We start from the raw sequence: 25,439 nt of genomic DNA on the forward strand, positions 1-25,439 counted from the left end.
TCACATTTTGGGTTATTTAGACCAAAATACTCAATTGTGCTCAACAGGGGTCTGATATCCACTTACGAGGACATTATACTGCTACTGTTCTATCAAAATTTCAAATGAATATCCTCATATGTGGCCCTCATTTTTCTTAGAAACAGAAATCAGGTAAAAAAAAAAAAATCTGGTTATTCTTTGTTTTTACATTCACTGGGTCCCAATATGCCCAAATATCAAAGATAAATTTAAAATGCATGCCGTGGAAGAGTTCGGGTCTTAGGAGGTTAAAGGCTTTGCTAATGAAAAATAGGACATTACCATCCTTGCATTAGCAAAGTTTCTTGTACATTCTGTATGTTCTAGTTGAGTGACTCACACTCACTTGATGTTTGCAGACCTCTAAACAAACACCAAATAAAAGCAGAGTTTTGGGAGTGACAGATTGCTAACCCTCTTTTGAGGATCAGTACTAACAAGTGACCCACTAAACCACAGACACTTGGAACTGCTAGAGTTCAGACTGGGCCACATCCCACATTATGTACTAATGCAGTCTCCATTCTCAGATGCTTTTGCTTGTTAAGAGAACTATCAGAGTGAACAATAATTCCTAATAGCAGAAACGTGTATGGGAAATGGGATCAAAGTACAGCACACATATAAAACATTATAACTGCGCAGTATGCTGTCACACCAACCCAAATGTTACCAAATTTGAGTCGTTTTATGTAAAAGCTTTGCCACATCTCACTGATATGTCACCTCAGACAGAGAATTTTAAAAAGCCCCACTCACGATGTTGGAAACAAAGTAAAACACAAGAAGTATCTCAGCAGGTTTAAAATGTGATATTACTGTTTGCGCCCGTCTGTCCCCACAGTCTCTGAATGCCACACGCGTCGTTTGCAGATAATAAGCGGCGTGATTACTTGTGGGCTCGAGTGTCCACACCTCTTTTCATCTCACATACACCCGTGTAATGAAGCAGCGTGTTCTCCTCCTCTCGCTGCTGCCCACCCCGCACCTGTCCGCGCTGTGCGGCAGCCACGAGGGCTGCTCTTCCTTTTATGGTCTGGCTTCCTTTGTGGACACGTTAGTTGGATGAGGAGAGCAGAGCATAGCGCGGTGGTCCATATTCCCCGCATCTTCCAGTTGCGCTCCTGCGCTTTACGCAGAGTCCGCGGCTCCTCTGGAACACTCAGCTTTCTCTTTCTAAACACCGAGATGAACATGAGATGATTGAGCTCGTGGGCCGTGCGCACTGATGCTTCTCATTTTGCCGTTTCCTCGCGGTTTTTTCCTCTCCTGTCTGCATCCTTCGCCGACCAATCTGTGGAATGGTCTGCGTTTTCTCCCCTGGGTTGTTTCCACTTCAGCATGGGAACTGCGGTGTCCAAAAGGAAGAATCTGAGGAGTGATGCGATTTCTTCCGTGGCCGCAAAAGTTAGGTGAGTGCGCCCGGGGGAGCAGGGGATGTGAAGCGGAGGTCTGAGCGCTCTGAAGCCGACGGAGCACAGAGGAGAAGACTCTGGCAGCCGTAGAAGTGATAGTTTGCAGATGACTGCACATTTCCCTAAACTAGTTTAAAGGGATAACGTTCACATGAGAATGATTACTGTAATTTTATATATTTATAATATATTAATGGATACACATAAATTAGGATATATTTCATGGTGTAAAAACAGCTCCTCCACTCTCTCAGGGCTGTTTTAGAGCTTTTAATTTAGCTGCTTTAATTTTGCTTTTCTTCTTCTTCTTCTTCTTCTTCTTCTTCTTAATTATTATTATTATTATTATTATTATTAATGATATATATATATATATATATATATATATATATATATATATATATATATATATATATATATATATATATATATATATATATATATATATATATTTACTTTTTATGTCTCTTTTAAGTAAGTGTGACAGAATGAATCAATCTCTTCTTGTTTGTATTGGTTAGTGTACTTGTATTTCTACTGCCTTGCATAAGGTTCTTTGCTTTTTGATTCATGCGTGCAACCTTATGATTAGCAGAAGTAGTGAATCCAAAGAATCAAATCAGGGTTGTTGTTTTTTTCAGGGTTTTTTTTATCATTATTATTATATATGTTTATTTTTATGCTTTTACGTTTGCTGTCTGATGTAAGCCAAACTTTAATTTAAGGACATTTGTGTTATTTTAATTGTCCTGAAGCCCGTTGACAGATTGATGACCTGTCCAGGGTGTACTCTGATATATCCTCTAATTCTGACTCTAACACAGGTCATTAACACACTGGCATTATACGATACACACACACAGTATAGCTGTGACATGTGAAAAGCTTTATTTATCCCCTTAACATCTACTAGCTTACTGGGGACCTATTAATGGAGGTTTGGAAAGTGGAAATCTCTCTGTGACTCACCACATTTCAGTTCACCAACTTAAAATGGTTTAAGGGTCAACAGTTGCAGCAAGTTACTCAGGGGCCCCTAAACTGTGTGTTGCACACAAGAAAAAGCACAGAAATCAAACCCCAAATGGGTCTATTAAAAAATGCTGACCTCAGATCAAAGGTGGGTAGGCTTAGGTGCATATACCAAGCATTTGGGTTTAGATTGGCCAGGCCCTCTGAGATCTAAGTCATCGTCAGCAAAACTCCCTAACCATAACTGTAACCCTGTGATTGGAATATGTCATTTGTGGTTTTATTATATTATTTCAAAGTCTTGGCAAACAGATAACAAAAAAATAAAAATAAAATAAAATAATTATTATAATCAATACACATCAAAATCTACTCATTATATAGACTGTAGGGTTATTGGGAGGATTAGCACCTGTGACTTAGAGCACCATGTTAGAGTTACAGTTTGACCCTCTTTAGGGTGAAACAAATTCACCTTTTGTCATTTTTTCATGTATAATTTTTGTACAAATGAGAATACTATTGAAATGTACATGTAAGTATTACTTCAGGATTTTGCTTATGTTGTGGTAGATGGAGTGAGCACTTTTTTTCTTAAGGACCCGCTTGGTTCATTTCACTCAGCTTGTGAGTAATTCTGATGACTTTTAGCTTTGAGTCATAACATTAAGGTCACGTCATGGGTGTCAGATCAGTGCGTTCTCAGTCCGAAGGACACAGGATGACCAGGCCTTATGGTAGGAGATTTTGTTGGTGTCACCCACTGATTAATTTCAGACACCACGGTCGAATCAAGCACTTCGTCTCTCAGTGACCTATGTGTGTATGTGCTTTTCTTCTTTAAGTGATCGCATGGTTGAACTGAAGCAAAGGCAAACTGTTTTCTTTCCATCCACTTCTAAAGTCACCTCCATGCTCACTTTTGCACACATTGTCCAATTCTGTTTGTCCTCGTCTTCCTTTTTTCTATTTGTATGTTTATCTCCTTCCTCCTTCCTTCCTTGCTGCCTCACTCACTTTTTCACACCTCACGCTTTAACTCTTCATAAATCATGCTGATCGCAGCCGGTAGCTCAAGACCGTGTATGCAGACCACAGCCAAGGCTTGAACAGTATACGATATACCTCCTCTCTGTCAGTGGTTGTGAGCAGCACTCCAGTTGATGGGGAGTTTAATGGCACTCTGAGAACAATAGCACTTCCCCCTGAATCCCAACTGAGCCGGATTAGTAATGTCTCCAGTCTGCCAGATGATCTGAGTTTATCTGTTGTGCAGTGAATGAGCAGGGCAAAGCCATTTCACCTTTTCTACTTCCTTATCTTTGTCTTTCTGTGACTGTGAATAGCAAAAGCAAGGGGATTGTTCTAGAAGAATGTCTAATAGGCCCCTCTTCTTCTCTCTGACCTTAAAACATCTGTCTCTGTGTAATGTCACTCTGTCTCCTATTTCACTGTTCTGAGTAATACAGGCAAGGTTGAGTAGGAACGCACTGATCGGACCCGGTAAGAATAAATTAATAGAACAGTTTTTAACTTTGTCATCTGAAACTGCATTCACATCGCCTGTTTTCACAGTGATTCTTATTAATCACCAAATGGAACTAGAATAGAGTGGATGGCTAAAAGCTTGGTGGTTTATGAGCTGCTTTTCATCCAATGAAGAGGGATGAAATCTAATTCTGAAATTAGGTAAACTGTGAACAAAGATCCATGATTCATGTTCAAAGTGTGGGGCCTTAAGGTTAAAAGAAAATCCACATCGACTAAATTAATCTCACTTGTTAATTGTTTTAAAGCATAAATTATACACTAACATTTTCAATCATTTACATTCATATACATTCATTCAGATCAAAGTGTGATGTCATTAACGTTGAATCACTTCAAAGAAGAAGATTCAACAGAAGTCAGCTGATCTGAAGTCAGCAAGCTCCCTGTCCTGAGAAATCTGGGCTTATCATTTTGTTTGTTTTCCTGTCCTGTCGTTTGCTCACTCTTGGTTGGAATGAATCAGAACCGCCAAACAGGTTGACGAGCGCATGTGTGCTGTTTACTGACAACACCTTGCCGGATTTTTGGGGATATTCCTGATGATATTCAGTTTGGAGGATCTCGGCGGGACGTTGTTTTATGGTTTATGAGGATCAGTCCTCCTGTTGTCAGTATTCATGACAGCACTGAATGTTGTCATTAACCAGAAATTAAACCATGGAACTAATTATTTCCAGTACATGCAGCCATGTTCCAGAATGCATCATACTTGTTTTGGCTGCATGTGTGGCCGCTTCCTGGCAGAACTGGGCTCATTAAGAAATAGGGAAGAAGAGTTTCCTTGCATAGAAATGCAGGAAAGAGAAAACAGACATGCATTTGAAAATTGGCTGATTCCGAGTGGACAGCCTCTTATGCATTTTAGTTATCTCTTGCATTGTAATGCTGGTGTCTCTGCACTGGCTCTTTTTTAATATGCTCAACAGATGTGCAGAAAAAGAAAGGTTAAAAAAGTCAATGAAAGTCTTCTAGGCTTTAGGCTTGCTGTCTTTTACTGTGCATTTAATTGTGTGTTTTAATGACCACTTTTTAAGCAAAGTTAGAGGAAAATTAGTTGTCCTTTATGCACCCTATGCCTGAAGCACTTTAGTAATAGGCCAAACTGTCTCCCTGCCCTGTTTATGACAAATCTTTGTGGAGGAGTACGCCAAAACCGACCCGTCTGCTTTGATCAGCCACTTGATAGGAAAGATTACAAGGGCTTTAAAGCTAATGTTGTCTTTAATATTTCAAGAATGTCTGAGTCACTACTGAAAGGAATTGCACAGCACAACACTTTTCAGGCCTTAATAGTTTCCACTTTGGTGAAAATGTGATTTCATGGGCTCTTTCCCACAAGACTCTGTGACCAGCAGCCACCCTGTACTTATTGCTGCACAAATTCGCTCTAGCCACGGTCCAGTGTGGACGTTAGCTATAAAACATCTGGGCACCTCTGTAAAGCATAAACCTGTCACTGGAGGAAAACTATATATGAAACTTCCAAGGTCAAATATAACAGAGTTTTTAAACCAACAGTGTTAATAGAGTCTGTTTAGAATACTTAATATTGGTGTGGTGTGTTTGGGTGTATTACACAGCTCATCTTTAGATTTGAAATCATATGCAGAGAGGTGAGTGTTTCAGGTTATAGTGGATGTGTAAATGTAGCAACACAGACTCACCTTTTCAGGAGAGTCCACATATTTTGAAAGCTGTTCACAGCTTTGGGAAGTCTTGTTTGAAAAGCTTCATTTGAAATTGTTCGTCATCATAACGCACACTAGGTCCCAGGCACCCTGTTTAGGATTAGTGTTACTCGTCTGGCTTGGGTAATGTTTTGTTACCTCCACCAACGAGGTTATTCTTTCTGTCTGTAAATATGATAGGTTTAAAAGCTTTAAATAAATCTTGATAAAATATTGTAGTGTGTGGAGGGGGGTTCATGTTAATAATCCATTCAAATTTGGCTTACACCCACCACAGTCTTAAACTGCAACTCGAAGATTTATTGGTCGAAAATTGACAAAAAGCCTATAACTATTCTTACGACTGTGGCGTGTATTGTCGACATAGGTATAAAGATTTTAAATATCATGTTAGGGCTGCTCAATTAATCGAATTTTAATCACGATTACGATCTGGGCTTTCAACGATCATTAAAAATGACTGAGCCGATTATTAGCCCCTCCCTCATTTATCCGCGACACCTTAAAGGCCGGTCCGTGAAAATATTGTCGGGCATAAACCGGTCCGTGGCGCAAAAAAGGTTGGAGACCGCTGATTAAGAGGACCCGAGGGAAGCTCGGAAAGCTAAGCAGAAGTTATTTGGAGAGTGACTGCCGTTGGTTGAAAAGAGAGTTTAAAAAAAAAAACTTCAGTGGTGTTGCACACTATTTTATATTATTTTTTAAAAGTCATTGTTAACCCTTTAAAGCCGGTCAGAGCAGCACGCTCCGTTTTGCGTAACTATTGTTAAATCCCTGTAGAACCTGAACCGTGTAAGCTAGCACAATAATTTGTTTTGCATATGAAACCGGAGGAGTTGTACTTACATCTGATGCCATCAGCTTGTCCTCGGTCACGGTTTCCTTCCACATATAGCTTTGCAAAAATTGCATAAAAAGCGCTTGCAGGAACAAAAACATAATATTCCAGAAACACGCTTCGCCGTTCCTATCAGCTGGTCGTAACACTTCCCACAGTGAAATGATGCATATGCTGTTTTCTTTGCAAATTTGCATCATAGGATTGTTTTTTGTTTTTCCTGCAGTATATAAAAATTGCTGTATCTCCAAAATAAAACTATGAAGACACTCAAAATAAATTTCCTGTGGTGGGAAACTATTTTTTGCAACTTTATTGTATTTAAAGTTTTGAGGGATAAACCTCTTAAATTTCTCCAAGTAGAAATATATGTAAACAAAACAAACGCGATTTTCAATTTTTTTTGTAGTTTATTGCACTTTTTTGCAATTTATGTAATTACTATGCACTTAATGCATACATATTATTAAAATATGGGCTATAACAGTTGTATTGATGTATAGCAACTTGAAATGCTCCCACAAATGGCACTACAGCATGTAAAAAAATAATATAAGCTCTGGTGGACTTGGTTCTATAGTAGGTCTTAAAGGGTTAAATAAATATCGTCAAATAATCGTGATCTCAATTTCAGTGAAAATAATCGTGATTATCATTTTTGCCATAATCGAGCAGCCCTATATCATGTTACATTTGACCTCTCCTTCAAGGTCAATAGATTGATCTGAATGTCAAAGTGACAATAACGCTGCATAGAGCTATTTAAAACTCTGTTTCCTACTGCCATTGTTTGTATTGGCAACATATAGACACATAGGGAATCATATCTGGGTATTGTAAATATCACATTAATTTGGACTTCAGACCTCGTCTTCAATGTCAAATAAGGTCCAACTTTCATAAAATGCTAAATTTAAAATACATGGCTGAATATAAAGTTACATACAAAATTTCCAATGTTCACAAGTGCTCAAGGTGTTGCCCTCTGGACACACAGCCTACGTCTATACAGTGGTCAAGGTCATCCCATAATTTTGTGAGCATGCCTGGTGTTACTGCTGTTCTTATGTTACCTACGATCAACCTCGTGAAACTCACAAACCAGGTCGCTGTATCAGTATGTGTTTCATTCAATCCTGGTAAACTAAACACTGCTCAGACACACACAGATTACCTCTTGGTTCGAACATGTTATGATGCTATCGCACTGGGGTTTTTTCCAGTCTTATTTTTTTTAATGAAGAATTACCTGGTAATCTTCCTTTTGTCACCCTCTTTAAGCTTCGGTTTCAGTGGCAGCAAGCCTCAGAGCATGATACTTATTTAATGATTATTACTTTTTGATTTTATTGTGTCTTTCACAAGGAAATGACAGAAAATGTTGGTTGAAGAATGATAAAGAATGATACGCAGTAAAGTTGGATACAAAAAGGTTGAAGATTTAGGCCAACCAGGGACACCTTAACGTTATTGAAGGCCTTGTGGCCATGAATGTTATGCTCACTGAGTAAAGTTATGTGCATATTGAGTCACTTTCCTCTGGTTTAAGTGCAGTGGGCCTTTTTATTTTGAAGATGACAGAGCTGTCCCTGTCAGACAGTCACCTAACTAGGGGCTCATAAAACATAGAAATTAGAGCTCAAGTCTTACGAGACCCCCGGTTGGTCTCATAACAGTAAGCCTTTGCATTAAGGAAAGGCCAAGTTTGACCTAGTTTTCTGCTCTCAGTATAACCCAATTGAGCTTTTGTGGGAGATACATTCACCTTTGTCCTGTTTTTGCTCAGGTGAAGCCTGTCTGTCTTTTTCGGCGAAAGATTAACAAGTTAACATAGCTGGACTAGCCATCGGACATTTGCAGGATGGGCTGATGACTTTTTTTTTTTTTTTTTTTGTAACGGCATGAACAATGAGAGGTGGTGGATTGGCCAGATGCAGGTCGATGTGTAAAAATAACTCAGTTGTTTGGTGGTGGCTATGGCGGAGCTTCCACAGAGGCAACAGGTGGATGAGGGAAGGGGAGGCAGGAGGAGGAGAGACCCGAGGCAGCCGCCGGTCCGAGTATCAGGTGAACTGAACTTCAGGTAAGAAGTTATGACCTGCATTCTATCTGGGTCAGATATAAACCAAGTTTAGGTGGAGTTTATTTTCGTTGTGCTAGCGTGACAGAGTTTCTATACAGCTGTTCGGTTGCTATGATGTTACTGATAGTGAACTTTATATTATTCATAAGGTTAGTTAGTAGAGTTGCCAACGGCTCCTTAAAAAATGGAATGGTCCCTCATTCAGAGAAAATATTATGTGTTTTGTATTGAGCTGAGAAGTTTGCTTTAGCTAGAATGGAAAAAGACACAAAGCTGGATTTATTCTGTCTTTACGCTGCACAGCTGCCTCTTCTCTTATCCCCCCCCCCCCCCCTCTCTCTCTTCTGTTTCTACTTCAATCATGAAACTGATCAATGATCAGCTGATCGGCTTTTCTCTCTTGTTTATTTATCGCCCACTTTCCGCCAGAAACAGGAAACCAGCGGATGTCGCGCTAAACGACAGTAGCACGTTTAAGCTTGATCAGCTGTTGTTAGAATTTATTTAATATTAATTTCTAGTATCAGCTGATGTTTGCTGGAGCCACAGCTGTAAACCTGCTGGTCATGATATCGGTTTGGATATGTGGTGAGAGGGAAACATGAGGATGAAACCCGGAGATGTCCTTACTGAATCATCAGAGCTGAACAGGTGATGGAGAAACAGGTCTACCTTTTAGGTGACATAAATGAGTTGAAGGGAAGTTATGAACTGTTTCTGAGAGACAAATAACACCAGGATCCTTTTCTAAGCAGCTGACAGCTGATAGCTGTGCAGGGGCGGATCTAGCAAAGTGTTGCCAGGGGGCCAGGTAGGGCATTAACAGGGAGAGGTGGGGCACAAAGAAATACTTTTCTTTCTTATTCTCATTTCAAATATTTAGCTTTTATTAAATAATTATCTGAATCTTGCGAACAAAGTTTTTATCTGACGTAAAATGTATAGAAATCATACATATACCATAAGACAGTGTACATCACTGTCACAACAGCATTTGTTTTCATTCAAAGGCTTTATGGCTTTAATACCTGGTGGGCCGGTCTGTAGTGAAAATGCCCGATTTTCTGTCCCAGTCCAGCCCTGCAGGTTAATACTGGCAGTGTCACCATGCCAGCTGACTGTATTTCATCATCAGCCAGTGTTGTTCTTTTTACATCAATATTACCAAAGTTTACCATAAGGCAGCATATAAAGTATTTTCTTGCTTTCAGGTTTTATTCAAATGTTAGTCTTTTCATTTGTTTCCCCACTTTTTTCCTGTTTCAAAATCAAACACCAGTTTGTGAGAAGATTATCTTCTTTTTTTAATAGGCATTGGTTTTGCATTGGCATTGGCTAATTTGCCAGTTGTATGTTAAAAATGTTCGTATTTTAATATTCAAAAATGTTTTTGCCCAAAACATATGTGCACTGCATGTCAGTAAAAATACTATGCAAATATTGATGTCCTTGACTGCTGAATAAACACTAACTGATTATATCTCTTGTACTTTATCAACGCAGTATCTAAAAACTTTGCACCGTAGTGGTTAAAATCTCATTCTAATAAGAGTTAAAAGCGCATTCAGTTATTAGGTTTATAGGGTTATTGAATTATGGTTAACGGTTGGTAGAATTGTTTTTAACATTATCTGCCAATTACATCTGCCACCCTTCTCCAAATCTGTGCCCCTACCTGGCCCCCCCAACAAAAATTTTCTAGACACGCCACTGGGTTCAGCTATAACCAAATGTTAAGTGTTTGCGTTCCTTTATCACTCAGCAGTTGCCAAGACTAGATAGTGAATCCAAACTAGGAAATAATTAAAAACAGAGCAGTGAACATTAATAAAAAAAAATTTCTCATATTGAGATTAAATTTAGACAATTATAGCACATTAAAGTCAGGGATATTTAAATACTCTTTGTTTGGGGATGCTTAAGACTTGTATGTTTCATTCAAGTTTTTAAGACTGATAATTACAGTCCTGCCAGACTGTGTCATATATGTGGCAGAAAATAACATGCCTGTTTTCAAGGGGGAAAAAAACTCTGGGATAGGTCATGGATGATTGCTACTCACACTCTGTGTTGTAAATGGTCATTAAGTCTTCAGTAACCTTTGCTGACCTTCATCGGGTAGAAGGAATTGGAATATCAGTGAATCAGGGCCATACTCCACCCCACTCCACACTCTCCTGTTAATGGTTACTGAGCTATAATTGACCTTTAATTAAACAGAGCAGAGGTCAAACAGAAATGGATTATGAGCAGATGATGCAGGGTTCTTCAGTTTACTTCAGCACCAAGAATGTGAAACTATCCATAGTTTGTTTTAGAATGTTTGTGAATTGTGTTTGGGGGTTTTGGGAGCATCTTGAAAATCAAGTTGGTGACGAGGCTGGGGAGAATGGGATGGAAAGTGAGTTTTGAAAGCCACAAAACTCATAACCTGGCCAATCTCCAGAGAAATATATTATGGTCATTTAGTGCTTAAGGGCAATAAACCTCTTACCTGGTGCCCCTTTAATGAAAAACCAATAACTGCCCAGTAAGTCCTTGGAGCAACGGAAAAAAATTTCACCCCGTGTGAACCTGAGACTGCTCTGGTTAACCGTAGCATCCCGCCTTGTGTCTCTTTAGATTTTACACTTTACAATTTGTTTTTGTTTTTTTCCATGCCCTATTGTAAATCTCCTGGGAGATAGGGTAATTGCCTGACTCCTGGCCTTTGGAGTGCAGCAGAGCAAATGTCTCCTAATGAAGTCATCTGCCATTACCAGCCAGCCTTCATAGTGTGTGCTTTGCACAGACATGAGGCAAACACGGACACAGAGAAGTAACAGTGAACACAGGTCAAATTGGCATTGTATAAATTTAGAGTAGTGCCCACACTCTGCACCACTACTTTGTTTTGTTCTTTTCTCTGCTATCAATTTGAATAATCATTTAATTCATTTCCGTAATAAATTCATAAATCAATTTTAATTATACAGTACCAAATCACAACAACAGTGCCTCAAGGTGCTTTATATTGTAAGGTAGACCCTACAATACATACAAACAAAAACTCAACAAACATATGACCCCTTATGAGCAAGAACTGCTGTTTAATAGAGGACAATATGGAATAAATAACAATAAAACTTAAAAAGATGAATTTCCTCACAAAAATAAAGTCAGTAAACTAAACTCCCATTCATACATGAAGAAATTCGCTCATTCATATTACTTTGTAGGTGATGTGAGGACATTCTAGGGCCTAGTTTCCTAGGCAACCCTTCAATCTATTTACCACCCTGTCATATGTCAATCAACTGTATCTTTTGTTCTTATTGGTAGGTATTTCAATTGACCACTTTGGGAAAACTACCCATTTCACACTGCAAGTGTTGCATAGTTCCTGAATGTCACTGACATTTTACAATGTTGCTGCTAATTGCTTCCTGTGTCAAAATTCTTACATCAAAACTGAACCAGTCTATTTTTTTTACCTACCCATCTCCAGTTAGAGCTATAGTAGGGTTTGCATGCATGTAAGATTCACTCCCATTTTATAGAGTATGTGCCATATGCCGTATATGTGACATTTTAGTTTACACTGTTATGTATGTATGATTTAATCTTTCCTTGTTTTCGGAGTTACCTCAGTGGCAGCTGTTCCCAGTCCCTTGGTTGATGAGGTAAGATGTAGAAAGGGGCGGAGCAAGCCTATATGGAGACCTGCAAAATGGGTCATACCGCAGGAATTCGTTATGGTAGTTTCAGTTAGGTGTTTGTGTGTTTTACCCCTTTTTGTGCTTTTGTGGGCTGATCAGCCACTATTTAAGTTTCCCGTTTGTCTCATTTAGGTAGTTCAGTTTGTTTGAGTTAGTAGTATTTTTTGTTGTCAGCTTGTGAGTAGAGTTCTGGTACTTCAACCTCTTTTATGGGCCCAAGATTTAGATTTTTCTTTATAATTTAACCAAGTTTTTTGGGGGGGTTAAATAAAAACCTTTTTTTGGACTTTAACTTGTGCCTGACTTTCCTTCACTGCTTGTTCCATCACACCATGGGAGTAGCATCCTTTCTAGAGTACATGCAATCCCTATATATTAGCTGAGAAATTGATATGTAGTAGTTCCAACTTTTCCCAAACAGTTGATTCAGTTCATCTGGATGCAACGTTTCCATTGGGAAAGTTTCTGACCATGATGCTTGAGCATGCATCAAGACATTTGCAACTTTTGTTTTCATCCATTTCAAGTACATCACTAAATGAACTGTAAATTTCCTAAGACATAATTATTTTTCACTTGTATTACAGCAGTGTACTATTGCTGTTCTGTTGTGATGAGATGCACTGAGGTAGAGTAACTGAATTATTACCTTTTCTGAACTAAAACTGTTAAAGAGGCCAAAGAAGAGTTTTGATCAGTGGGGCTGTGATAACCTTCTCATCTGCTGAACATGTTGGAGCACCATCAGGTAACCCAGTGAAGCCTCCTGCTGCCTAAAACAGCATCAGACACTCATTTAATCATTTTTACCTCTGTGAGGATGAAAACTTTGCTGTTGTGGAGTTAAGGCATTCTGCCAGAAATCTAATTCTTTTCCCTGTTACGACTTTTCAACAAGGTCCCAGCAGGACAGCAACGTGAAAACAAAGTGTGCCAACCATCATCATTTTTATTTATTTAATGGACCGCGTAGCTGAAGAATACGAAAGAGAAGAGGAGATGTAGGAAAAGCGATATAAAACTAAAAAAGGGCACAAAGAATAGAGCAGAAAAAAAGGACAAGCAATGATAACAGTACTAAGAAGGCTGGGAGATATCTTTGCTTTATTCTATTATCTTGACTATTAATGGTCTTGTTTGTGAATTTCACCATCCTGCTATTTGATGTAAACACTTCCCCAGGCATCTGTAAGCTTTGCTTTTTTTCATATGCATAGTCCTCCAATTCCTTCACAAAGAAGGAGGCCTAGAATATGACCAAATTCTAATATCAACTCCTTTCCAGATCATCTGTCTCCCGGCTGTCCCCTACCCCCACTCCTTTTTTAATAGTCTTTCTTTACATATTATGCCTCTGTTCTTCATTACACTTCCCACCCTCATCCCAACTTTATATTTTGGTTTTATAAACACATTTACAGCTTGTTGGCTCTTTTCAAGCCACAGTGAGAGGATTAATACTATGATGTATAATTCACAAGCTAGAAATCTCTGACACATTATTATAACTGTTGTTTCAGAGACCTCTGGAGTTATAAAAAATATCTATTGCCAAGATAAAGCTTCTCTGGTAATCACTTTGGCCTGAGGGGTGTGTGCTAATGTAATACATTAGTGTGTTTCTTTGTCTGAATCTTCCTTATTAACACCCGACTACAGAAAGACAGATTCTAAAGATATGGCTTAAATTCAGCTAAAAACATTAATTTTGACACCAGTTAAACTCTCCATAAAAATGTTAATTAAAAGATTATTATAGTTTAATAATAAATGTGTAACTGTAAATATTAGCAGCCATAGTATAAGATATTGTCTGTAAACCACTAGTTTTCATTGTCCAGTGATGTTTCAAAAATCTTTTCATGTGTGTTGTAAGCCTTGAGTTGGTTAAAAAAAAAAAAAGGAAAATCAAAAACTGACTTCTATTTTTTAATGGTGAAGGAACAACTTATCCCAGAATGCATTGCAAATCCCAGACTTCACCACAAACTTGCATTCCCCAAGTCATCTGATGTTTGCGGGAATGTTTGCGTAAACCTTAACATGGTAGGAGTGACCAATCAAATCCCTCGCTGTTTCATTTGGTGCAGTAGTTCTTTTCAATGAGTAAAACCTTTTTTGTTGTTGTTGATACAGACACCTAAAGACTTGTGGTTTCTGCAAGAGTGCATGCCATTGTTTTTTTCAGTTTGGATAGTTCCAATATTATCGCTCATAGCAAAATCCATATAGCAAATATAAATGGGGTTTTTACTTCTTACTCCTGGAACCTCTATGGAGTCTACTTGCTGGTTTTTAGAGCCCCCGAGAGCAGCCAGTTGGCTTTTCTACCTTTAAAACCCGCCTTCCAGCCAAATGGCTTTTAGCTAGGCTTTAGCTTCAGCCAAGTGGAAGATAAATTGGCTAGTCATTCATATGTAAATTAGGTTGTTACCTGAGAATTCTGGAGGGGAGTAGGGGTGTGTGAATGATTGCTAATTTCTAACTGCCAACTGCCTCTTTGTTTGTCGGGGGGGGGGGGGGGGGGGAGCTGCTAAAAGCTGTGAACTTCCTTTTGTGTTCGTCTTGATGCATTCTCAATCATCCAGGGAAATAAATCTCCAAAAGTCACCAACTTGGAGTGTTTCAGTTTGCCATCTTAGGGAGAAATCAACACACATGGGTGTATGTCCTTTGTTGCTGAGATTTATTGATAAAAACAGTACAAAAAACCAACCATTTGTACACATATTTACAAATAATAATAAAAAGTGAGTGAGTACATTTCAACATTTTCAGCAATCACTCACAATCCTGGCACTGCCATGGTATCTGTAGTCTGCATTTACCACATGTGTATCTGTAGCCAAACGGAAGAAGACCGTCTATATTCTTAGCAGCATGCACAGCGTGGTTCAGACTGATAACACTACCAAAAGGAAGCCAAACACTGTCACCCTTTACAACAAAACAAAGTGTGGCGTGGATGTGATGGACCAGATGGTTCGGGAGTACACTGTCCGCAGAGGAACACGGCGCTGGCCAGTTGCCGTGTTTTGTAACATGATTGACATGGCAGCACTGAATGCACATGTGCTGTATCAAGCATGCACCGGGACGAAGGAAAGACGGGTGGACTTCCTGGTGGAGCTTGCAAGAGAGTTGGCTCACTCTCATGTAGCTGGGAAGAAGGCAAGAAAAGAACAGTTGCTTTGGACACAACCCTCCACACCTAGCCCTGGAAAAAAAGCCATGTGTCAGGTCAAACACAAATGCAAGAACAATCATGCCACTGTGCGATGTGTTCACTGCTAAAGATACACATGTGGTAAATGCAGACTACAGATACCATGGCAGTGCCAGGATTGTGAGTGATTGCTGAAAATGTTGAAATGTACTCACTCACTTTTTATTATTATTTGTAAATATGTGTACAAATGGTTGGTTTTTTGTACTGTTTTTATCAATAAATCTCAGCAACAAAGGAAATACACCCATGTGTGTTGATTTCTCCCTAAGATGGCAAACTGAAACACTCCAAGTTGGTGACTTTTGGAGATTTATTTCCCTGGATGATTGAGAATGCATCAAGACGAACACAAAAGGAAGTTCACAGCTTTTAGCAGCTCCCCCACCCCCTCATTCACACACCCCCACTCCCCTCCAGAATTCCCAGGTAACAACCTAATTTACATATGAATGACTAGCCAATTTAGCTTCCACTTGGCTGAAGCTAAAGCCTAGCTAAAAGCCTACCAGCCATTTGGCTAGAAGGCGGGTGTTAACTTCTATATTATTCAGTTCAGATGAGTTCAGTTTTATTTATAGAGTGACAGATTTCAACAACAGTTGCCTCTATTTTACGAGAACGTAAAATAATATAGAGAAAACCCCAACAATCATATGACCCCTTATGGCAGTCCATTATTATCATTTTAAATTATATTTAAATTTGCTAAATAGCTAACATAGTTAGCTAACAAAATTTCTCACCTAACTATGTGTCAGTGATTCACAACTTTTTGGTGAAGTGGTTTATATTCCAACATAGGCCATTAAAAGTAAAAGTTATTTATATTCTATGACTGTAAATGATATTTCATGATATTTCCAGACTTCAACAAACTGTTCCTTCTCTCTTTGACCTTTGACCTTGACTTTGTAATACGTGAATGTGCTTGTGATTCCTGTGGGAAACACTGCAGTACAATTTTCATGATCAGTATAATCATGACAGTGAATTCTAATAGTTTATACCAATCTCAGCTTGAATGAACTTCTGTGCACTGCTGACATAAAGTGCTGCTGTGTTTTCACATCCTCCTTCTCTCAGCACAGCATATGGCATTTTTATTGGGGGGAGTGCACACAGTCAAGCAGATAGATCACAGATGATTGCATTTTCTTCCTCGTGCCGTCCTTTGCCTTCTCCTCCTTCTCTATATCAGCCAGGGTAGGAGGGGGTTTTCACGAGGAGCACTGCACGTGCTGCCTCATATTTAATTACTTAGGCATGTAGGCTAAAGCAACACAACAATTCCATTTCACTGCAGCCCCCTGAGATTTTATCCCTGTGTACAAAGCATGTTGCATGTGTGTGTGTGTGTTGCGTACCCTATTTATTTCTCTGCCTGCTGTTCCACATGGAGACTCTGAGCATGGGAGACCTGGTGTGTGTATCTGTGTTTGCAGATGGCAGGAATGCCAGGTCGGAGTGAGTGGGAGGAGAGTGATTATAGGCTGTGTTGCTTCTTTATAGGTGTGTTTGAGGGTAGCCTATATCTTTTATAAGATTGTTATCATATTGTATTTGTATGTGGGTGTTTTACATTATAGAACAACTGCTGATCTTACTGTGTATGCACCAACTAAGAGTCTCACTTGCTTGCAGGATATTATGATTGAAACATATAGCTGAAGTGAAGACTTTTTCTTCTTCTTCTTTTTAAATTGACCATAGCAATAGCTCAGGTAGGCCATTAAATCTAGCTCAGTTCCAATACTGGCAGATCAAGCCATCTTCGTTCAAGCATGCATCACCTGATGCCTCAGTTGATTGTCTTCTATCCAGCTGGCAAATCTCTAATGTGTAATCACACATTACAGAGCATCTGCAAACCACTCTGCAACCCACCTCTACCCCAATGCTTCCTCCCTGTATCTGACATAATCAGTGTAGGATTTGTTGTTGTGGATGTTTTATTGTGGAAAGATACAGACCTCTCCCTGACTCTTTCCTTTTTCTTTTTTTTTCCCGTCTTCTAAAGATATAAAATGTCAATACAAAAATATAACATTATAATCTGTAATTTCACAGTCCACACAAATTTTTGGTATCATTTAAGTAGTTATATGTCTAAAAAGACAAATGATGTTGCTTTACATTTGTAAAGCACAAATAGTGAAAAAATATGCAAAGCTGAAAATAAAGGTGCTGTATTCTTTTTAAAAAATATATTATATCACATAAAATACTTTGATGAACCCACTCCTTCCTGCTGTGTTAGACTAAATCAGTCCTTTGGGTTGTCTTCGTTGCCTGCTCTGTTCTGTGATGGGTTTTGCTCTTCATGCCTTTTACGTTCCATTATTGCACACTGAAGGGTGGGAAAGTCTCAGTAAAGAGTTATACCACCGTATATAAATTACTGCAGGTGGAACTAGCAATCTTCTCTTGGCAATAGAGTTGTTAACGCTAGTGTATTTTCAGTTTAAACTATGAATAATTGTGTGACTTATCCTCAAACAAAGGAATTTCAAGCCAAACAGGTTAATACATACCATATAGTGAAGCATTGTGCTGGTGTACTGTGGAGACGTTTTTTGGCTGTGGGAACTGGAACTGAATGCAAGCAATGTACGGAGACATCCTTGATGATAATCTGCTTCAGAGCACCAAAAGGACGACGACCCTAAACACACAGCCAAGATAACAAAGTAGTGGTTTCGGGAAAACTCTGTCAATGTCCTTGAGTCGCTTCAGCCAGACCCAGAGTGGAAGCCAACTGAACATCTATGGAGAAATCTGAAAATGGCTGTGCACTGACCCTCCCCATCCAAGTTGATGAAGCTTGAGAAGTTCTGCAAAGAAGAATGGGAAAAACTGCCTGAAAATGGATGTGCCTAGTTTGTAGCATACAGAAAGGCTTGAGGCTGTAATTGCTGTCAAAGTACTTCGATAAAGTACTGAGCAACGACTGAATGCTTCTATGCATTAGCATTCATATTACACATTTCAGCCCACTTTTTTATCGTCATTATGGGGTTTTGTGTGTAGATTTTAAAATGAAAAATGAATGTAACTGTTTTTGAATAAGGCTGTAAGCATGGCAAAATGTGTGACATGATATCCTTGTGTACAATATACCCTACATACAGAAAGTATGCTGACAAGATGGTGGCTCAGTGGTTTGCACAGCAAAAGACACCTGAGGTTAAACACTGGCCAAGACCCTTTCAATGTGAAGTTTACATGTTGTCCCTATGCTTGCACAGATTTCCTTGAGGATTTGTGATCTCTCCCATCATTAAAAAAAACATGCCGTATAAAGGTGTCCTTGACCGTAGAGGTGGCATTGGTCCCTGGGTCCTGCATGTTTCCCACAGCTAATTCTGAGGATGTGTTAAATACAGAGAGTGAATTTCCCTGTGGGGATTAATAAAGGATAAGTTAATTTATACAGTACAAAGGTTGACTGACCCCATTATTTGCTAGAATAAGAGTTTCTTTTCTTTTCTTTTTTAATTAGCAAGGCATGAAGGCCTTTTGAATCATAGATATGGTTAGTGAGCTAATTGCACTCAATCAAGACTGTTCCTCATTTCAGAGGTAGTAGATTGAACTGCTGTGACTTTTTCTCTTCTGCAGACCCACCCACACTCAGCTATATATGTATTGTATACCGTGCCAGTTCCTCAATGTTCCTGCCATATGGATGTTTTATGCCATACACATGATTGAATTTATTTCCTGTTTTTCTGGATGGCAAAAGCAACGACACCGTCCTCTGTGTAGGGCAGGGGAGATGGATAAGCTTTGTCATGAAAGAAAACTAGAGCAAATTTATGAATTTGTTTGTCTTTAAATCTTTATATATTTCACTTATTTTCATGTAACATAATTATAATAAAATAGAAAGTGAACGTAATGTGTGAGAAAAATACTAAAGTAGTTACTTACATGAATCAATCATATTGATATATAAGACATATTGAGCCACTGACCACCGAAAGGATATGAAAGCAATTAAAATGGTTATTAAAATTGGAAAATCTTCATATAAATGTCAGTTCATTTCCATTTCAATATTTTAGTAAGCTATAAAAATATGTAATAGAAAGCTTTCATTCTTTTTCCCTTCCCGACTTTAGCCAAGATCAGCCTGTAACTGTGTTGAGTGATGGCAGATAGCGAGTATGGATTCAGGACATTAACAGCTCCTCTCACAGAGTGCTGTGGTGATGTAACCTACTTGCAGTGAAGAGGGCCTTAGAGAGAAAAAGCTCAGACAGCCTGTTTAGGTGGAGAGAATCCTGTGAAATGTTTGTGAGTCACTTTGCTATGTTTGACAGCAACAGTTGTGCAAAATAGCTCAGAGTGAAGTCTTGCACTTGTGTCTCTACAGAGCAGCCAGAGCATTTGGAGAATACCTGTCCAATACCAATCCAGAGAACCGCAACGGAGCAGGTAGGTGGCACACTTAGTAGTCCTACAACAATACTATATCAGTATTAGAGCAATATAGTATTTAGTCGGAAATATCAGTTTCTCCGGCTTCACACGTATTTCCTACTCCCAAAAATACCTTAAAATATTTCTGTGTGAAATATTGGCCTGTGACATGTCGGATAATCAGTTATTAAAATATTTTAAAAATGCTGATGTTTATGTAATAAACGCTCAGCTTCAGGGTGCAGTCACACCACAACAGCAATGTTTCACAGGTTATCCCCAAAACCATAAGTATTTGATCACCCTAAAATCAGCTGCAGCGAACTATACTGTCACCTGGTAAGTGCTGAAAAATTGGAATTGGAAATTGGGCAAGTGTAAGGCTCTGAACAATTTTGACAGGGGCCAACCTGTGAGAGCAGGGTGACTGGTTCAGAAAATCAGCACGTATTGTGGGTGGTTCCCAGAATGCAGTGGTTAAAGCTTACCAGAAGTGGCTGCAGACCATGTGGACAAGTTCAAGGCATCAGTGTTCCTTGATGGCAGTGGCTTCTTGAAGGACATGTATGGTATGGCATAAGGAACTTGACAGAGAACTGACTCCAGATTGCTCTATCCTGCTGCTCGATTCCGTTGTGAATCCTGATACTACAGGACACCATCCAAAGTCTTCTAAAGTCCATACCTCAACAATTCTAAGCAGGATATCTTAATGTTGCAGATTACTGATATATCTGCAAGTTCTTCCCCCCTGCTGTTGGCAAGTGCTGTTCATAGAGGATTATCATATTGTAGGGTTTTTACTTTAACATGTAAAGCACTGTAAGATGACTATTTTTGTAAACTGATTATGAAAAAACAAAACTGAATTGGTAATGTAATTGAGGATTTATATTTTCAGTAGTAATTTATATTTGTTAGCATGCTCTTTTTAGTGCAAATATGTGGAATACATAAAGTAGCAGAAAACATGACAATTGAGATGGGGCTGAAGTTAGGTGCAAAGTGGCCTGCAGATACGCAGCATCTGTGGGCAGGCTAAAACAGGATTGTGTGCTTGCCAATTGGGAAGGGTCTGGAAGGGTATCAAGCGAGCTATCAGATGCACTGAGACCAGCTTACCTACTGGGATTGTGGTTGAGCCTAACTTAGTAACCTACTCAGTCTAATACTATGCTCAGTTTAATTATATCCTGGAAAAGCTGTTGTGACTAACTAGCACTTCCCTTTCCCCTACCTTTGCAATATCGCTTTTCTGTGTATGATTTCAACTTTATAAAAGGGAATCTTACAAATCTGTTTGCTTTCCACTCAGTTTTTCTTCAGTATAACTTAGTAAGTAAAGTACAGTAAAATTTTATTTATAAAGCACCTTTCAAGATAAAAATCAAAAAGTGCTTCACAGAAGCTAAAACCTAAAAATAAAAATCAACCAAAAGCAAGTTTAAAAAGATGAGTCTTTAGCTGTTTTTTAAAAGCGACCACGGAGTCCACAGATCTCAGGCTCAAAGGGAGAGAGTTCCACAATCTGGGGGCCACAGTTACAAAAGCTTTGTTGCCTTTTGTTTTCAGCCTCATGTGTAGGATAACCAGCAAGCCCTAGTCACATTACCTCAGGGACCTGCTGGTAATGTATGGATGTAAAAGTTCACTTATACAGGGAGTGCAGAATTATTAGGCAAGTTGTATTTTTGAGGAATAATTTTATTATTGAACAACAACCATGTTCTCAATGAACCCAAAAAACACATTAATATCAAAGCTGAATGTTTTTGGAAGTAGTTTTTAGTTTGTTTTTAGTTTTAGCTATTTTAGGGGGATATCTGTGTGTGCAGGTGACTATTACTGTGCATAATTATTAGGCAACTTAACAAAAAACAAATATATACCCATTTCAATTATTTATTTTTACCAGTGAAACCAATATAACATCTCCACATTCACAAATATACATTTCTGACATTCAAAAACAAAACAAAAACAAATCAGCGACCAATACAGCCACCTTTCTTTGCAAGGACACTCAAAAGCCTGCCATCCATGGATTCTGTCAGTGTTTTGATCTGTTCACCATCAACATTGCGTGCAGCAGCAACCACAGCCTCCAAGACACTGTTCAGAGAGGTGTACTGTTTTCCCTCCTTGTAAATCTCACATTTGATGATGGACCACAGGTTCTCAATGGGGTTCCGATCAGGTGAACAAGGAGGCCATGTCATTAGTTTTTCTTCTTTTATACCCTTTCTTGCCAGCCATGCTGTGGAGTACTTGGACGCGTGTGATGGAGCATTGTCCTGCATGAAAATCATGTTTTTCTTGAAGGATGCAGACTTCTTCCTGTACCACTGCTTGAAGAAGGTGTCTTCCAGAAACTGGCAGTAGGACTGGGAGTTGAGCTTGACTTCATCCTCAACCCGAAAAGGCCCCACAAGCTCATCTTTGATGATACCAGCCCAAACCAGTACTCCACCTCCACCTTGCTGGCGTCTGAGTCAGACTGGAGCTCTCTGCCCTTTACCAATCCAGCCACGGGCCCATCCATCTGGCACATGAAGACTCACTCTCATTTCATCAGTCCATAAAACCTTAGAAAAATCAGTCTTGAGATATTTCTTGGCCCAGTCTTGACGTTTCAGCTTGTGTGTCTTGTTCAGTGGTGGTCGTCTTTCAGCCTTTCTTACCTTGGCCATGTCTCTGAGTATTGCACACCTTGTGCTTTTGGGCACTCCAGTGATGTTGCAGCTCTGAAATATGGCCAAACTGGTGGCAAGTGGCATCTTGGCAGCTGCACGCTTGACTTTTCTCAGTTCATGGGCAGTTATTTTGCGCCTTGGTTTTTCCACACGTTTCTTGCGACCCTGTTGACTATTTTGAATGAAACGCTTGATTGTTCGATGATCACGCTTCAGAAGCTTTGCAATTTTGAGACTGCTGCATCCCTCTGCAAGATATCTCACTATTTTTGACTTTTCTGAGCCTGTCAAGTCCTTCTTTTGACCCATTTTGCCAAAGGGAAGGACGTTGCCTAATAATTATGCACACCTGATATAGGGTGTTGATGTCATTAGACCACACCCCTTCTCATTACAGCGATGCACATCACCTAATATGCTTAATTGGTAGTAGGCTTTCGAGCCTATACAGCTTGGAGTAAGACAACATGCATGAAGAGGATGATGTGGACAAAATACTCATTTGCCTAATAATTCTGCACTATATATGTTGGCGTTTGTCTATGCAGAGCCCTGAAAGTCAAGGTCAAAACCTTAAAGTGGATTCTGAATTTATCGGGGAGCCAGTGCAGCTGAATCAGCAGGGGTGTGACATGGGAGTACTTGGAGGACTTGGTCAGAAGCTTTGCAGCAGCGTTCTGAACAACTTGCAGATGCTCCAAAGAGGCTTTACATAAACAACTAAGCAAAAAATTACAATAATCCAGACGAGATGAAACAAATGCATGAATGACAATTTCTAATTTGGAGCGCGATACAATGGGACTCAGCTTAGCAGTGTTTCTCAAGTGATAAAAACAGGAGCGAACCAGAGATTTTACATGGGCATCCAAAGTCAGACCTGAGTCAATAGTAACACCAAGGTTCCTGATAGACGGTTTGGCAAATGTAGCAAGTGGACCCAAGTTTTCCATAACACTAGGTACAAAATGTTTAGGAGCACAAACAAGGACTTCAGTCTTCTCCTCATTTAGTTGAAGAAAGTTTACAGCCATCCAACCTCTAATGGAGTCTATGCACTTATGCAAAATCTGTAGCTTGGAAACATCATGGGGCTTAAAGGAGATATATAACTGAATATCATCTGCATAGCAGTGATACGAAATGTCCTTAAAAGTGCTCAATAAGTGTTGAAGAGGAAGTAAATACAGCAAGAACAATAAAGGCCCCAAAACTGAACCTTGTGGCACACCATAGGCAAGAAAAGTAGAAGAGGAACTGTACTTAAAGGTAGCCGCAGAAAAGGATCGTTCATGCAAATAGGATTCAAACCAGGCCAAAGCAGCCCCTGATATACCCGCCCAGTGTCTCAGCCTATCTAGCAGAATATGATGGTCCACAGTATCAAAGGCGGAGGTCAGGTCCAACATCAACAGAACGGAGCATTCTCCTGCATCACATCTCATCAAAATGTCGTTGGAGACTCTAAGAAGTGTAGTTTCAGTAGAGTGAGCTCTACGAAAGCCAGATTGGAATTTATCCAGAATGCTGTATTCTAGAACAGCTATAAGCTTTTCTAAAATCTTAGCAATGAACGGTAATTTTGAAATCGGTCTGTAGCTACTAAGAAGAGAAGCATCAAGCTTAGGTTTTTTTAACAGTGGGTGAATGACAGCATTCTTACAATAAACAGGGACCTGACCAGAAACCAGTGAGGTATTGATAATTGTGAGCACACAGGGACCAATAGACCAAAAAGACATTTTTAAATAAAAATCCAGGTAAAATATCCAGAGAGCAGGAGGACGCTTTCATCGAATTAACTAACTTGAACAGCTCTGGTAAGGACACAGGTAAAAATCTTCCTAAAATTACAGGCCTAGCTTGAGTTGGAGCAGATAAGAGAGACACAGAAGGAGAGATATTGTTCCTCACGTTACTGACATTTTCAACGAAGAAAGAAAGAAATTTTTCACAATCTTCATTTGATGAATTTGGGACAGCAGGTGGAGCAGGAGTAACAATATCACTAATGGTGTTGAATAGTACCATAGATAGAAGGTTACCTCTGCTCTTAGACACTAAGTCTGAGAAATACGCAGCCCTCGCATCTCGAAGTGAAGTGTTAAAAGGGACTAAAAGGTCCTTTAAATGAAGGAGATGGACATGCAAACGTGCACAGCAAATCCAGCATGTCCAAATTAACACTGTCGGATTTGATTTCAACACTATTAAAGTGTCTATATGGGTCCACACCAGAGAGTGTTAATTTAACTCTTTTTGGAGAGTTGGTACGTTAACTCTGATTTAGTGTTAAACACCAAATCTGTCTGGAGTTGATAATTTAACACTTGGTGTTAAGAGTTTATATATTAACTCTCAAAGAGTATTTTAGTTTAACTACGTAAGAGTTATCTTCTAATTCATTCTTAAAAGCGGGAATTTTACTGTTCTGAACTTCTAGAAATTTCTTTTGGAAATAAACATTTACTAAAAAGATGCAATGGTTTTTTAAAAACATTTATTCTGAACTGTGCACCACAATTTCAAAACATTTTCTGAAAGATGTAACAGTATACACGTTCTCACTTTCATTAGAACTTTGTTTATCAAAAGGTCTGACATGGTAAATGCAAATAACAGCATTCTCATCACTTATTTCTTCAATACAATATGCATGTCCTTCATTCATCCCTTTGTGGAACTTCAACGCACTTCTGCTCTCCCCCATATTCCATCTTCACAAGCATATCCTGTGCGGAGATTGAATAAAAATTAGTTGACACTAATTAATGGCACAAATAATCCAGTAAACAATTGCAGCACAGTTAAAAAAAAAAAAAAAAAGGA

General features: G+C 39.1%; 1 protein-coding gene across 2 annotated transcripts in view; it reads left to right on the forward strand.

The window, feature by feature from the left end:
- Nucleotides 1-962: 962 nt before the first annotated feature.
- Nucleotides 963-25,439, forward strand: part of LOC146562133 (NMDA receptor synaptonuclear signaling and neuronal migration factor-like) — a 74,304-nt gene continuing 49,827 nt past the window's right edge. For both annotated transcript variants that reach the window (XM_085293607.1, XM_085293608.1), the window contains exons 1-2: nucleotides 963-1,433; nucleotides 19,871-19,932. In XM_085293607.1, the coding sequence (XP_085149733.1) occupies nucleotides 1,363-1,433; nucleotides 19,871-19,932 (133 nt within the window). In that variant the 5' untranslated portion in view covers nucleotides 963-1,362. The remainder of the gene's footprint in view (nucleotides 1,434-19,870; nucleotides 19,933-25,439) is intronic.

This window comes from Mchenga conophoros, linkage group LG12 (genome assembly GCF_057382185.1).
Source record: "Mchenga conophoros isolate Kocher_MC1m ecotype Shallow Benthic linkage group LG12, M_conophoros_male_GT1.1, whole genome shotgun sequence".
Lineage (NCBI taxonomy): Eukaryota > Metazoa > Chordata > Actinopteri > Cichliformes > Cichlidae > Mchenga > Mchenga conophoros.